The 16,971-nt window shown below is 38.5% G+C and overlaps 1 protein-coding gene across 4 annotated transcripts in view; it reads right to left on the bottom strand.

The window, feature by feature from the left end:
• Positions 1-806: 806 nt before the first annotated feature.
• Positions 807-16,971, bottom strand: part of ANKRD26 (ankyrin repeat domain containing 26) — a 70,162-nt gene continuing 53,997 nt past the window's right edge. For all 4 annotated transcript variants that reach the window (XM_055146923.1, XM_055146922.1, XM_055146921.1 and 1 more), the window contains 9 exons: positions 14,658-15,557; positions 12,676-12,807; positions 8,107-8,177; positions 7,482-7,575; positions 5,042-5,332; positions 4,365-4,669; positions 2,363-2,603; positions 1,362-1,407; positions 807-1,007 (listed from right to left, as the gene is read on the bottom strand). In XM_055146923.1, coding sequence (XP_055002898.1) covers positions 874-1,007; positions 1,362-1,407; positions 2,363-2,603; positions 4,365-4,669; positions 5,042-5,332; positions 7,482-7,575; positions 8,107-8,177; positions 12,676-12,807; positions 14,658-15,557 — 2,214 coding nt within the window. In that variant the 3' untranslated portion in view covers positions 807-873. The remainder of the gene's footprint in view (positions 1,008-1,361; positions 1,408-2,362; positions 2,604-4,364; positions 4,670-5,041; positions 5,333-7,481; positions 7,576-8,106; positions 8,178-12,675; positions 12,808-14,657; positions 15,558-16,971) is intronic.

Raw genomic sequence — 16,971 nt, forward strand, 5'->3', positions numbered from 1 at the left:
CTCGCTGTGCTATCACTCCAGTCCCAGGAATTTACTCTTCAACGTGGATGGTCGGGCCCAAGGATGTCAGGCCCTGCAGTGTCAGGGCTACCCCAGCAGTGCTGGTGTTGGTGGTGGGGTGGGGGTGGGGTGGGCTGTGTGCTGTTCTCCAGGGTTGTACCCAGCAATGCTCGGAAGGACCTGTGCCCCCAGAAACCAAACCAGGGTCAGGACCTCCAAGCCCCAGGGGAAACATTCTTTGTACTGAAACTTGAAATTTTTCTTTAACTTTCCAAACACTAATGAAAAAATTAAAAAGTCAAAAATAAATTTAAAATAAGTTTAAATTTAAAATAAAATTAAAAAGTCAAAAATAAATAGTGAAAAACTTGGCAAATCGTACTTCTCTATGAGGAAAGATCATAGATCATTTTAAACTTGTGTTTAAAATTAAACATGGTGAACTTTATGGCACTATAACAAAAACGTTCAAATATTGACAATAGCCACTGATGTAGACAGTCAAAATTATGACTGTCTTAACCTTTAGGTCTGTATATAGTGATGAAAATTAAAAACAGAAAAAAGCAATCAATTACTACTACTGAAGTATAAATAAGGACATGGTTATTTGAGTGTTGCTCTAATAGCTATACTTGACAGTTTAAATATATTAAACTCCGGAGTGCTGTATTTTGTGGTGCCCAGGGTTGAATCAGTAGTGTTGGTTTGCATTCACTATATCTGCTTAAAGGTTAATTAGATGCCAAGAAATAATTAAAATAGAAATTTTTCATCATACACAGATGACACAAAGGCATATGTCATATGTTATATGGGAAATAATTTAATGTCATGTAAGCTGCTCAGGAAATATATTTTTATAATTGTAGTTCATATCAGATAATTTTTTTTTAAAATCTCTACATATTCTTGTGATGTTTGCATAAGTAAATCCTGAGTTAGATTTGACCCATTGGTAGATCCTGGAGAAGATCTATAGGATCCAGATTCAAATTCAGCAGCAGCTGGAAAAAAAAAGAGAGTATTATATTCTGTATCTAAAATATTTTATAGTTAACTTAATTTTTAAAAAAAACAACTGCAACATCATGATCAAAGTTAAGAAATGTCCAGTTCCCCAGTGATGGCAGAAGTCTAGGTATAACCAGAAACAGATACATAAAAATTTGAGATATTTTTAAAAGCTATGGTAGATAAAAACAAAATGAAAAATAAATGCATTCTTTATTATGTATATTTATGTTATTATACATTTCATTAGCTACATACAAGAAAAGACATTTAAGATAGTTATCTACTATCCAAATAACCAAAAATGATACCATTTATTTCAAAAATCAATATGTAAAACAACATACCTTCTTCCAGTTCTCTAGTAATATTTTTTTCCAATTCCTGTTGCATCTGAAAAAAGTCAAATATTATTTATAATGGCTAATGAGATATTACAAACTAACAATTTAAAATAAATTAATTAAATAAAAATGTTTTTTAAAAAGGAAAAATGAAATAGTGCCTTTTGCTACAACATGGATGGAATACAAAGAATGTCATGTTACATAAAATAAATCAGAAGAACTACAAACACAGGATGATCTCATTCATCTGCGGCATATAAGGAAACAGAGCAGGGGCTGGAGAGGAAGCACAGGGGTTAAAGCACTCGCCCTGAACACTGCCGACAGGGGTTCGGTCCCTGATACCACAGATGGTCTCCTAAGCCAGGCCATAAGTGACCCCTGAGTGCAGAGCCAGGAGTAGGTTCTGAGCACTGCCAGATGTGGCCCCCAAACCCCACCCCAACACGTCCCTATCCCCCACTACCAAAAAGAAAAAAAAAGCAAGTAAAAAAAAAATGACAGATCTAGAAACTTTAAAATTATAAAATTGGGGCTGGAGAGATAGCACAGCGGGTAGGGCGTTTGCCTTGCACGAGGCCGACCCGGGTTCGATTCCCAGCATCCCATATGGTCCTCTGAGCACCGCTAGGGGTGATTCCTGAGTGCGGAGCCAGGAGTAACCCCTGTGCATTGCCAGGTGTGACCCAAAAAGCAAAAAAAAAATTATAAAATTTATCACCTTTGTTTTTTGGCCACTCTAGTTGGCTCTGAGCTCAGCAGTCATTCCTGGTGGTGCTCGGGGGAGCACATGCAGTGTTGGGATCAAACTGGAGTCAGTGGAATGGAAGGCAAGTGCTTTAACCCCTTTACTCTCTCTCCAGCCCCATCTCTTATCTTTATTAGCACAGTTACCTTTTGTGTTCGGTACATAGCATCAGTTTAACACTCAGAAACCAAATTAAAAATAAATATGATACCTGAAATTTGAAGCCCAAGGATCAATAACTAAAGCCCCTCACCTTGATCAAGTAAGCCTCCATGCTGTTGTTTGGAAGCCATGGGTTTGAGGTAGGGATCACTAAATTTTCTTGTGGAGTCAGATTTCTCTGCAACACCGAACTATTGTTCAGATTTCCAGCGTAAGGCAGATCCAGAACTGGCCTGGCAGTGAGAGTACCGAGTAAAGATCCGCCCTGCTGTTTCTCCACGAGGATCTTGTTGCTGATGATCGCTGCAAGCCGCTCATTATCCCTGTGAAGACTGCACAAGGACACTGCTTGGTGTTTCATGTTTCCCAAAATGATTCCCAAGTGACTTCCATTTTTTTAAGTGAACTTAATAATAAATAGAATTTCCCATTTTTGGTTTTTTGTTTGTTTGGGGGCCAAACCTGGCAGTTCTCAGGGGTTATTCCTGGCTCTGCATGCTGGAATCACTCGTCAGGCTTAGGGGACCATATGGAACACCAAACTCAGTTTGGTCATATGCAAGGCAAGTGTCCTACCCACTGTACTATTGTGCCATCCCAGAATTACCCTTTTAATACTGCAAATGTGTTCTAAGATGTCTACTATATACACTTATGCATTTGTAGGTGTCCTGAAGAAGTATATGTTTCTAGGAGAATTTCTAACTTACAAGTAATTCAAAGTAGGGAAGATTATTAGTGAAGAAGATGGCTTAACAGATAACAATGCCATCTGTAATAGACCCAGATATAGAATCTCTGAAGATACCATCAGACATAGTAAATCAGTTTAGATTTAAAAAAAATTCCTTCCAGGACATTTATAGAAATTTGCTTTTACACACAACCCACTGAATATTTCACTACAATCACCTAGAGAAATAACCTCATGGTGAGAATGATAGAGGAGGTATCAGTTAGTGACCAGACGTACACACACACACACACACACACACACACACACACACACACATACACACATACACTAGTACAATCCTTCTTAAACCACAACACACACACAGAGACACACAGACACACACACATTGGTGCAACCCTTCATAAAACACAACACACACACAGACACAGACACACACACACATTGGTGCAATCCTCCCTAAAACACAACACACACACACACACACACACATTCACTCTCTTTCTCTCTGTCCCTGGAAGGGTAGCTATACTACCCTTCCATATCTGTATTCTATTTCACATTCATGCTTTTGTATAAGGCAGAAAACGGGAGGACAGATTATCGCAAGGTGCCCTCCAGTGAAAAGACCAAAGATGACAATCAAAAAAAGTTAATCTTCCGGGGGCTGGAGAGATAGCACAGCGGGTAGGGCGTTTGCCTTGCACGCGGCCGACCCGGGTTCAAATCCCAGCATCCCATATGGTCCCCTGAGCATGGCTGGGGTGATTCCTGAGTGCAGAGCCAGGAGTATCCCCTGTGCATCGCCAGGTGTGACCCAAAAAGCAAAAAAAAAAAAGTTAATCTTCCAAATACCAAAAAGTGCTGAGTAAAAGTATTTGACCCTTTGGTTTAAGTTGTCATCTTTAGAGCCAGAGTCATAGTACAGTGGGTTGGGAGCAAGCCTTGAATGCAGCTGACCTGGTTCTATCCGAGTAGCATATGTGGTCCCCTGAGCACTGCTGTGTATGGGCCAATACCCTCCCTGAAGCTCTACCCCACCCCACCCTACCGCAAATGAACGAACAAGTTGTAATCTTCCCCAAATTAAACATGTTAACATTTCTATTTAGGGGAATTATAACAAGCAATAGTAACACCATTGTGAAAATTATGAAATTTCAAAAATACTTAGTTTAAAGACAAGTTGATTGGATAAACTATATGCAAATGCTAAAAGAGAAAGAAATGTAAAGCATGTGAAAATATTAAAAGCAGAGAGATTAACACTTAAAATAAATTCATTTACTACATCATTTCCCCAAATTGCACATAATATAGTCTATTTTCATTCCCTACAAATATGACCTGGATCCTTAAAAATTAAAAAAATAAATTTTATTCTATGTTTTTGACTTACCTTTTTAGCTCATTTGCCAATGACTTTCTAACTTTAAATTCTTTTAGGAAGAGCTGCTTATATTTTTCCAATTCTATTTTACTAGATTCCTCCTGATAAGTTTTCATTCTGGTGAGTTCGGATTCCAAATTTTTTATTTGTTGCTTGTATTTTTCTAATTCTGTTTTATTCGAGTCTTTCTGTGAATTTTTCACTCTGGAGAGTTCATATTCCAACTCTTTAATTCGGACTTCCAGCTGACTCCTCACTGAAGCATTATTATTCTCTCTTAACTGCTCTAGGTTTTCTTGTGATGCTGCTTGTGCCTAATGCAAATTAAAAAATACAAAAATTGTAATAGTGCATTTTCTTTTGGTTTTGAGTCAAATACAAAAAGGAAAATGGAACAATTTTTAAATCACATTTTTTTTTTTTGCTTTTCCTCCTTAGAGCCTGTGTATACAAATAAAACTTAAAGATAAAATGATTCTCTAGCAAGAACCATGATGGAACTTCAATTTAATGGTAATAATAATGAAAACTTAAGTATTTTAATGAAGAAACAAATTCTGCCTTCCTTTCAGAAATTCACAGAACAAACTGATGTAAGGGAAATAGAGGAACCACATGCAAAGTATACAGCCAAAATACAATTTGCAGTGAAATGGATTAGAGCAATTACAGATCAATAAATTAACCTGTAAAATTAAATTGACTTCTTTTAATTTTTCTACTATTTCCTGTCTTGCTCTTTCTTCAATCTCTTGTTTATATTGTTCTACTTGACTGCGCTCAACCATATTTATTTCTACATGACTTTTGAGGTTTACTACTTCTTGTTCCAATTGTTTTTTATTCTTCTTGAGCTTTTCATATTTCTTTTGCATTCCTTTCATAGACAATAACTCCTGCTGAAGCATTTGATTCTGTGCATCCAAATGTTGACATTTTGAAGATGCAGTTTCCAGTTTTGTGATCAGATCATCAATCTGCATGAATAAAATGGCAAATAGATTGGTCGGGAAGGAGCAGACTGCAAATAGTCAAAACCACAATCCTATTTAGAAATAAACTCAGTTGTGCTATATGTAAACTGATTTTAGTAGTCTTAGAATGTGAAGACTTGAACTACTCAAGAAATCCGGAACATGGGGCTGGAGACAGTATGGGCAGGACACTTGCCTTGCACGTGGCTGACCTGGACTCAATTCCTGGTACCCCGTATGGTGCCCTGAGCCCCATCAGGAGTGATCTCTGAGGTCAGAGTCAGGACTAAGCCCTGAGCACTACAGGATGTGGACCAAAACCAAAGAAAATCCAGAATCAAGTTTAAACTACCAGGACTCACAAAACTATATCCTTTACTGTTATCACTTCATCACAAAATATTAGCATGTAAGTTTATCCTATTATTTTTCGTGACTGTTTCACCTTTTTCCTCCATAAAATAAGTCTAAGTCATCTAAGAGAGATGGTTCAAAAGACTGGAGTTTATGCTTGGAATACGTCAGGCCCAGCCAGATTCAATCCCCAGGATCACATGTTCCCCCAAGCATGGCCAGGCCTGACCCAAATCCCAGGTATCTAAGCCCAAGAACACAAAACACTAATTGAAAAATGTATATGCACACCTGGGCTGGAGTGATAACACAGCAGTAGGGCATTCGCCTTTCACACGGCCGACCAGTGTTTGATTCCTCCACCCCTCTTGGAGAGCCCCACAAGCTACCGAGGGTGTCACGCCCACACGGCAGAGCCTGGCAAGCTACCTGTGGCATATTCGATATGCCTGGTACCCGCTCGAACAAAATGATGAGCAATGGGATGATAGTGACAGTGATATGCACATCACTGTTCATCATAGTCCGACTCAGGTCAAGGTCTGGAAACAACACAAGTGCCCAATAACAGATGCGTGGATAATAAGTGGTTATATATATATATATATATATATATATATATATATATATATATATATATATGAAATGGAATACTGCCCAGCTATCAGAAAAGAGGAAATCTAGATTTCTTTCCATGGATAGGACTAGAGGGTGTCATGCTAAGTAAAACAAGTCAGAAGGAGAACGACAAATATCAGATGACAACAGTCATAGGTTGTACATAGGCAATGTGGGCTGGAGCCTTAGCATGGCAGGTAGGGAGCTTGCCTTACACAAACTCGACCTGGGTTTGATCCCCGACATCCCATGTGGTCCCCCGAGCCACGTAGACATAGAACTATTCCTGTTAAATCATATACAAACCTCTGGCATAGATCTTAGGATGATTTTTGGGACTTGATGTCAAAAATAAAGGCAACAAAGGCAGAGTGATAGTACAGTGTTGGTAAGGCATTTTTCTTGTACCCCATATGGTCCCCTAAGCACCACCAGGAATGATACCTGAGTGCAGAGACAGGAGTAAACCCTGGGCACTGCCAACTGTGGCCCAAAAAAACAAAATGAAAAACAACAAAGTAACAAAAGCAAAACAAAAACAAGTAGGACTACCTCAGACTAAAAATGTATCCACAGAAACAGAATTAATGACATTCTGCCACAGTGACACTTGATTATTATGCAAGGCAACTGGCAATATGCACAATCAGTAGCAGAGTTCTCAAAATATTCACGTGTGGGGGGAAGGGGGCAGAGGTACATGTGTATCAATGTATAAAAATTCAAAAATAAACCATCATATGGTAAACTGGTTTCCAACAAGAATGTCACACAATTATAAGGAACAAGGATAGCTTTTAACAAAAGATACAGAAACAACTGATTAGTCATATGTAAGAGAATAAAATTATATCTCTAGCCACAAAATTAATGATTTCTGTAGCAAAATCTTAGTTAAAAGCAGTGTGACCGGGGCCAAGTGGTAGTACAGAGGCAAGGGCAAGGCTTGTCTTCATGTCAGGAATAAGCCCTGAGCACTGCCAGTGTGGTCCAACAACAAAAAAAGACAAGAAAAACAGATTATGATTACCTAAATGCATGATTACTAGTAATAAGAATCATCAATATGAAATATTTTTATTAACAAAATTTTTCAGTTTGTACAAATATTCTTATATACTACGACTAAGAAACATAAAAATTATTTTTCAGCATGACAGAAATTAATAGACTGACTCACCGAACTTGTACTTAGTGGATTTTTTTGAAGCTGTTCAATTTTGGATGCTTGTTTTTGGACAGTAATGTTTAACTTGCCATTTTCAATTTCAAGCCTAAAGTACATGTTTTGAAAAATAATTATTTTTATACAGAGGTTCTAAAAACGTACATAATTTCAAACAAACATCTAAAGGTACAATTAGAAAAAAATCTTAAAATTTAAAAAATAGATGATTGGAGCTAGATAGATACTACAGTGGGTAAGGCACTTGCCTTGCATGTAGCCAAACCTGGTTTGATCCCTGCCACCACACAGGAGTACCCTGAACACCGTCAGGAGTGATCCCTGAGCACAGAGCCAGGAGTAAGCCCTGAATAAGGTTGTGTGTGACTCCCAAACCAAAATTAAATAAAATAAAAAGTAGATGATTTGGTTAATCATGCCATTTTTCTAAATTCTTTTTAGATAATATGCAGAATTCAGAGAGGATGTAGACAAACTAGGAACTTAAGTAGCTCAGAGCTGCAATTTTTACTCAGCTGAGCAGCTGTATCAGCTGCATCATAACGGACACATTTCTCACAGCACACTGCTAATCTACTTTACAAATACTCATCACTGCATGTGTTGCTCAAAGCATTACTTTTGTATGTGGTCTTTCATCTTCTCAACACATCTTATGGCCTCTGTATGTTGACCTTGGACTTCTTGCAACTGAAAAAAGGAAGGAAAAAAACTTTACTAGTCATCTAGAACCAATCTACCATCACCTGTTTTGATAACTGTACCACATTCTTCATCTGCCTCTTGTTTCCGGCCACTTTCATGCCAAGTCATGCCAGGTCAATCAGACAGAGACCTTTTCACCCCCAAAGCCGGGACGATTTCTTACCTGGCACTTGACAGGCAAGTTTGCCAACCTCTCTTCTAACTCTAACACAAAACATTATTCATGTTATGAAATAATGCTCTATCAAAAAAGTACACAGATTTACAAGCTGGTCAAAAACAGAGAAAGAGGAACAGGAGAGATAGTATAGTGGGTAGGGTGCTTGTCTTGCATGCACTTGACCCGAATTTAATCTCTGGCTTACCATATAGTTCTCTGAGCACTGCCAGGAGTAATTCTTGAGTGTGGACCCAGGAGTAAGCCCCGAGCATTGCTAGTTGTGACCCCCTCCAAGTTAAAAAAAATACAAATATAGAGGAAACTACCTTATAGTAAACATGTATTTTTATATCCCAAATACCACATCAATCCTCATTTGTAATATTTATAATTTCTCATGTGAATAGTCTTTCACTGAGAACAGTCTTCTAAACAAGTTACCCTGAAACTGTTTTTTCCATAACATTGACAGTAACAAAAAATGGGGAGCCTGAGGCCCTGGATATATCCCCAATTCCTAAAATCTGCAGTAATTCCATAAGTCAACAATACTTTTCTAAACTTAAAATAATTAATAATTTACTCTTTTTTGCAAGGAGAAGTATTGAGCTATATCCAGAAGAATCCAGGGGTTATTCCTGGCTCTGTGCTCAGGCATCACTCCTGGTATTACCATGCTCAGTGCAGGAATACACATCTTACCCCTATACCATCTCTCTGACCCCTGTCATTTACTTCGTTGTACTACTAGTGAGCCACCCAGCACCTTGACTGAGCAGCATGGCACACACATATCCTTTGGGGACAGGATAAAGTCACTGACACAGAAATAAATATTGGACTCTGATGCTAAATGAAATTTACCAAATCAATTTGTTCATAGCAATTTTTTATGCTGGGCTACAATAGCAAGTCTCTAATAAATGTACATGGGATACCATAAACCTCAGTAGACTTTAACAGTTGGTAAGGTGCTATTAAGCCTTCTGTAAATCCCAGTTCTGCCTACATAGTGAAGAAAATTAAATTTAGATTTTTTTTTCCATAGTGGGGGAATAATTTTTAACATAACAATTCTCCAAAGTTAGATTAAGTAACTTTCAATTTCGCTTGTTTGAAAAAATATTTACAGTAAATACTTAACTTAAAAAGAAATAAACTCCCAACAAGAATGTATTGGTATGCTACAGAGTACTTAATTTTATCTCAACAACTGTCACTGTCACTGTCATCCCTTTGCTCATCGATTTGCTCGAGTGGGCACCAGTAACATCTCCATTGTGAGACTTGTTGTTACTGTCTTTGGCATATTGAATACACCAACGGTAGCTTGCCAGGCTTTGCTGTGCAGGCAGGATACTCTCAGTAGCATGCCAGGCTCTCCGAGAGGGGCGGAGGAATTGAACCTGAGTCGGCCGAGTGCAAGGCAAATGCCCTACCCGCTGTGCTATTGCTCCATACATGAAAGATTTAAAAGTTTTCTTACAGCAACAATCAAGCTAAAATTTGCAAGGATAGACAACATTATTATTATTAATAATAAATTTGATCAATAAATTTATTTAATAAAATTAATAAATATAATTAATAATACTTTTAAAAATATAATTTTTCCTTAGACAAACTTACAATTAAAAAAATAAGACATCTCTCACTAAAAACAATACAAATTAAAGGTTAACCTGATTTGTACAGACTACATGAAAAATGCCAAGGAAGTAAGAGAATTAATGACAGAACTCTGAAAAAGCTTCAGGGATAAAAGGCCAGAGCTGAATAAATGTAGGATAAAGCAGAAAGAGGAAACTGGAAGGCAGAGTGACAGTATAAACCAGGCCAAGAGAGGTGGAATCTCGCAATTAATTCAGAGAATAAATTCCAATACCAAGGACCGGTGAGATAGCTCGAAGTTCTGAGCACAAGCCTGGCATGCAGGAGGCCCAGGTTCAATACCCTGCACCACCTTGAGGCCCCCAGCAATGAGCCCTGCCTGGGGAGGGAGAGAAGGCTGGGCTGCAGGTGACAGGTGAAGGTTGCAGGGTGTTTTCTGAATGGAAATATTCCAACAATGCGAGCAGTGATGATGCCACAACTCTAAATTATACTGAGATACTGAAATATGTATTTTAAATGAGCTAATATGTATTTTTTTCTTAATATAGTTGGGTTTTAATCCAAAGGCAGGATCTGAACTGTTTTCTTTTTCTTTTTTTTCTTTTTTTTGGCTTTTTGGGTCATACTCGCAATGCTCAAAGGTTACTCCTGGCTCCGAGCTTAGGAATTACTCCTAGCAATGCTCAGGGGACCATATGGAGATGCCAGGGATCGAACCTGGGTTGGCCATGTGCAAGGCTAACACTCTACCTACTATACTACAGCTCCAGCCCTGGACTGTTTTCTTAATTCTCTGTTTAGATCAGATGCATTATGCATGATTTGAGTATTTCAATTCTTTTACAATGCACCTAAAATTAAAAGAAAGTAAAGGGAAAGCTTATCTTTAACTGCTTACATAAACAAATTTCCTGTATGAGATATTATGAGATCCATGAAATATACACACAGATTCTATATCTACTCATAAATGTAAATGGAAGAAAAAAGATAGCTTTCTGGGGTTGGAGCAATAGCACAGTGGGTGGGGCATTTGCCTTGCACACGGCCGACCCGGGTTTGATTCCATATCCCAAATGGTCCCCTGAGCACTGCCAGAAGTAATTCCTGAGTGCATGAGCTAGGAGTAACCCCTGTGCATCGCTGGGTGTGACCCAAAAAGAAAAAAAAAAAGACAATTTTTTGAAACAACCTATTAAACATCCTAATTTTATATGGCTTATTTCATCATGGTATGAGATATTAATATGATGCATCATTATCTTTAAGAAATGGATGCATTATAAAGATAGTAAAACCGCAATGTTAATGAAAACATAAGAAGCTGCCAATGAAAATCATGAAAAACATATTAATTAGACGATTAGAAAATCATAATGCCTGCTTTCCGCCCAGATGAGACCCCAAGCAGCCCCACATGAACTCCTACTCCGCTCCTGAATGACCATGATCCCGGAGGCCCACTAACTAATTTTGGAACCCAGTGGCTTCTTGCAGAAATGTCTCTAGACTGTGAACTATGCTAAGGTCCCATGCTGCTGCAGGAGGGGAAAGTTTTTTCTCTGTCGGCCTTTCCTTTCGGTGCCGGTGGCCATCTTTTACAACCCACTACACAGAGTACGAGCTTACAGTGATGCGACTTCTGGCAAAAATTTCTCTGGACTTAATTACTAAAATACCAGAAATCCAAAACCTCATATGCTCTTTATACTCAGCAATGGAAAACAAATTCTCAAATGATGCCTTTTCATAGATCTGATTGTTGGGGGAAAATTTCAAATAATAATAGTGTGTTTTCTGTTGAAATATTGTTTTTGTTTTGTTTTGTTTTTCTTTTTTTGGGGTCACACCCAGCGATGCACAGGGGTCACTCCTGGCTCTGCACTCAGGAATTACTCCTCGTGGTGCTCAGAGGACCATATGGGATGATGTTGGGAACTGAACCTGGTCGGCCGCATGCAAGGCAAGCGCCCTACCCTCTGTGCTATCGTTCCAGCCCCTCTGTTGAAATATTGAATATAATCAAAGTAAAGAATAAAGTGAAAATCCTCAGCCACACAGGCGGGGGTGGGGGGATGGGAGGTATACTGGGGTTCTTGGTGGTGGAACATGTGCACTGGTGGAAGGGATGGGTATTTGATCATTGTATGACTGAGACTTAAACCTGTAAGCTTCGTAACTTTTCTCATGGTGATTCAATTTAAAAAAAATCATAATGACTAAAATGAGAGAGAGAGAGAAAGAGAGAGAGAGAGAAGAGAGGTGACTCCCAAAGAGGTAGGCTGGGGTGGGGTGTAGTTTGGGAGAGGGAGAGAAACTGAAGACAATGATGTTGGGAAATTACAATGGTGGAGGTATGGATCTTGAAACACTGTATGACAAACCAAATTATGAACAGCTTGTAATGCTCTATCTCACAGTAATTCAACTAAAAAAATTAACATTAAAAAAATAAATAAATTAGCTGCTGAGGGGCCAGAGGGATAGTGCAGCAGGTAAGGTACATGCCTGGCATGCAGCCAGCCCAGGTTGCATCCCCAGCACCCTACATTGTCCCCTGCCAAGTCCTCCAGGAGTGGTCCTGAGTGCAGAGCTAAGAATTAGCCCTGAGCACAACTGAGTGAGGTCTAAAAACTAAGGGAGGGGGAAGGGGGGATGTTGGAAGATTAGCTGTTGACCTGACCTATTTCAGGCTCTGATTTGACTTACTTTCTTCTTCAAATCCTTCTTTTCATCCTCTAAGCTAGACCGGTAACGTGATATGACCTCCAGAGAAGCCTCTGACATGGACTGCTTTTTCAGGGTATCAGCCAGTTCCTGTTGAAGTTGTCTCACAACAACCTAAAGAAACATTTCTGTTAATCTCTATAGATCACATTAGCAGAGAATGCTAATAATGTTAATATAATAATAAATGTTGCTCATCAATTTGTTCGGGCGGGCACCAGTAACGTCTCTCATTGTGAGACTTAGTTGTTACTGTTTATGTTAATATAATATTATTATATAATAAAATATAATATAAAACAATGTAATATAAATGACACAATTATTATACAATATAGTAATTAAATATATAACATTATAATAATAATGTTAACATAATAACAATATGTTAGAATATAATGTTAACATAAGTACGCTAAAAAACATCCCAACTCACCTTCATTTCCTCACACGAGAAATGAAAAAGACAGTGCTGTTCTCCTGCCTACCAAACAATGTTACTAGACAACAGATTTATTTCACTCTCCATCACCCCCTATAATGTGCAAAGCTTTACAACCTACTGACTTCTCAAAAAAGACACGGGCATGTAAGTGGGGCTAGTGCTGGTAAATTTCACATGGGACCATTTTTTAACATCTTTTTATACTTGTTGCCATTATTGTGGAGATCACACCCAACAGATGAGGGGTAGGGGGTCGCCAAAGTGCTGGGTTCAAATCTAGGGAATCAAAAATGTCAGCAAGACATGCACTCTATCTCTTGAGCCATACCACCTCTTTCCCCTCCAGAATGGAGGTTTAAATGAATTTCAGAGTTCCCCATTTGGTTACTCCTCTGTTCAAACAGATGACTACCTCAGAATGAAAGCGGAGTAGTCATTTCAATGACTTTTATGGTCCTAAGTAACCTGGCCTCCAGCCTCCCTCCCAGTCTTCTGCCTCCATTCTTACTATGGGTCAGTGCCAAAGAACAGTGAGTGAACTGACCCAGATTCAACTGACTCTGATACCACATAAGGTCCCTGGAATCCTGCCAGGAGTGATTTCTGAGAACAGAGTCAGGAGTAAGCCCTGAGTACAGCCAGGTGTGACTCCCAAACAAAAACAAAACAAAAACATACTTTATTCACATAAAAATGAGGACCCAGAGGGTAAAAAGGTAGTAGAAGGGGCAAGGTCACTGCAAGCAGCCAACCTGGGTTGAATTTCTAGAATCATATAATTCTGCGAGGGCTGAGTGCAGAGCCAGGAGCAAACCCTTAGCACTGCCGGGTATAATCCAAAAGAAAAAAAAAAAATCACCTAAATGGTGGGGTGTGGGGTGCACAGGAAAGAAGCAAAGTTGGCAAGGGACATGGTTTTAAAAAAGGCGAAAAACACTGGAATAAAGTTATGTCCCAATGACAATAATTGAAGTTTAAAATGGAAATTATGAGCAATTCTTTACAGAGATGTTTATAGTGAATTATAAGTAGCAGCAGAAAGATCATATTAAATTATATTAAACTGTATTATATCAAATGCAGTTTTGCGAAAACATTTTTGTCCCAAATTATGATATATAGGAAAGTAGGTACTTTTCTATAAATACAGTAAAGATTAGACAGTATCACTGTATCACTGTTATCACTGTCATCCCATTGCTCATTGATTTGTTCGAGTGGGCACCAGTAACATCTCCATTGTGAGACTTGTTACTGTTTTTGGCATATCAAATATATGCCATGGGTAGCTTGCCAGGCTCTGCCATGTGGGCGAGATACTCTCGGTATTAAACAATGTCTTTATTCTGTATTTTTTGTTTTGGGCTGACCATTAGATATATTTTCAAAATGACAGAGTAAATATATTTTTAGTCTGTGTATGTTTAATATTCAATTGTATTCAACATTGAGCCATAATCAAATATGCCTTAGACTTTTCTTTGGGAAGCTTGGAAACTATTTCTTTCTGGGTACTTACTTCTCTTTCTGCTTTCTCACTTTCATACTGGCATATTGTTTCTTTTAGATGATTACAGTCATTGATTAACTCCTTAGTTCTTTCTTCCAGCATAAGCCCTTTTTTTTCACTCTCAACTTGCAGCCTTTTGACAGCATCCTGGAACTGGCCATGGATACTCATCACTGTCTTTTCTTTACTCTCAGCTTTGTTTTGGGCATCGTCCAGTTGCTGGCGCAGTAACATATTTTCACTTTGCAGCTGAGATAGTCTCTCCTCTAAGGATTCCTGCTTACCAATGTATTTATTCACCTTCCCTTGTTCATTCTGATACAGGTGCTCAATTTCCTTCTTCTGACCCTGCGTTTGGCTTAGGTCTCTTTGAATACCTTCCAAAGCTAATGTCTTTTCTCTAAGAGAATCTCTTGCATGATGGAGCTCAATTTCCAGGTTATTCAATTTACTTTCGGTTCTGGCAAGTTGTTGAGAAAGCACCTCGTTGTTCTCTTTTAGGTTAGCCACATCAAAATCCATTTTATCTTGTAAACGAGCCCACTCCTCTTTTGTTCTCTGGAAGGAGAGCTCTAGTTCTCTTTTGGACGTCTGACTCTGCTGGTGATCTTGAGTGGCAGTGGCCAGTCTGGAGAGGTATGTTTCTAACTCTGTTTCCAGCCTCTCTTTGTTTTGTTTCGCCGTCTCCAGCTGCGACTTCAGCATTGCATTCTCAGCTGTCAGAACATTAACCTGTCCGCTATACTGGAATACTGTTTCTGTTAATGATTCCTCCGTCCGCTTTAATGTCCTTTGAAGATCCTCATTCTTTTCTTTTATCATTTCAATGTCTTCTAAATATTTCTTCTCCTTTTCCTGGTTCTGATTTTTGACTGTGTCAATTTCCAATTTTAGCATAACAATTTCATCCTGTAACATATGGTGTTTATGCAACATATTATTTCCTTTTTCATAACTATCAGAAACCTAAGTTAAATACAGAACTTTTAGCCAGCATGCAATAAAATGGCATACATGACTTCCTGGGAAATAGAAAAATCAGCTGTAATTTTAGACAATGAAGACCTTGAACAGGAGATACCCAACAAGAAAAAAAAAGGTAGATCCAAACCTCAAACTTGATACCAGCATAAATCCCAGAGGTTCAAAAATTTAACCAAGTATAATAACTCCATGGAAGAAAACAAAAATATGAGAATTTTCAATAATCTCGGAACTGAAAAGGCCTTTATAATAAGTACTGAGGCATAAAAGCATGTATTTAGATTAAGTTTCCCAAAAGTTGATTTTCTCTATATTCCATAGATATTCTACTTTTCTAAGAGCCAGTTATACGAATTACACATAAATTACAAAATTTATAAATGGATAAATCTATACACCATATTAATAAAAGTCTATCTACATACATCATGAACTTACTCAGTTATTGCACTTCCAGAAAAGACTGGCTGAAATGTCAGCAAGCTGCAGGTGTTTCCCCAGTTTCTCTAAGAGTACCACAAGCAAAGTTCCTTCTCTAATATAACTATTTTAATACAAAAGAAGTCTTTGATTTCAAAAAGCTAATGGCAAATCACGTCAAATTTTGAGATCTCTCTTATGAATCTTTCTTATATAAGATGATTTGCTGCAGCAATAACATTCCTAATGGGAAAAATACACTGAGCTGCTTTACTAGAAATAGAAACATTTATCAGTAAGTTACCTAAGTATATATTATGGCCTAGCACCATTTTCAAAATTCCCTTACAGTAAAATAGGAGACTACCTGGAGAGAACGGTTACTTTTCTCAAGAACAGAATAACATACCAAAAATGATCTATGAATTAGCTATACTTTCCTCCTGACCAATGGGGAAAGTGATAAACTAATAGATATCAAATATCAAGGAAATAGGGGCTGGAGAGATAGCACAGCGGGTAGGGCGTTTGCCTTGCAAGCGGCCGACCCGGGTTCAAATCCCAGCATCCCATATGGTCCCCTGAGCACGGCCTGGGGTGGTTCCTGAGTGCAGAGCCAGGAGTAACCCCTGTGCATCGCCAGGTGTGACCCAAAAAGAAAAAAAAAAAGAAAAAAAATCAAGGAAATATTATATAAAATATAAATATATATACCATATATATGTATATGTGTGTGTGTGTGTGCGCATGTGTGTATGTATGTTTTGGGGCCATACCTAGTGGTGCTCAGGGCCTACTCCTGGCTCTGTGCTCAGGGATCACTGCTGATGGGGCTCAGGGAACCCAGGTCAGCCAGCCACACACAATGCGATTGTCCTACCAGCTGTACTATCATTCCGACCCCTAATATACCTTAGTA

This window comes from Sorex araneus, chromosome 9, assembly GCF_027595985.1.
Source record: "Sorex araneus isolate mSorAra2 chromosome 9, mSorAra2.pri, whole genome shotgun sequence".
In the NCBI taxonomy this organism is placed as follows: Eukaryota; Metazoa; Chordata; class Mammalia; order Eulipotyphla; family Soricidae; genus Sorex; species Sorex araneus.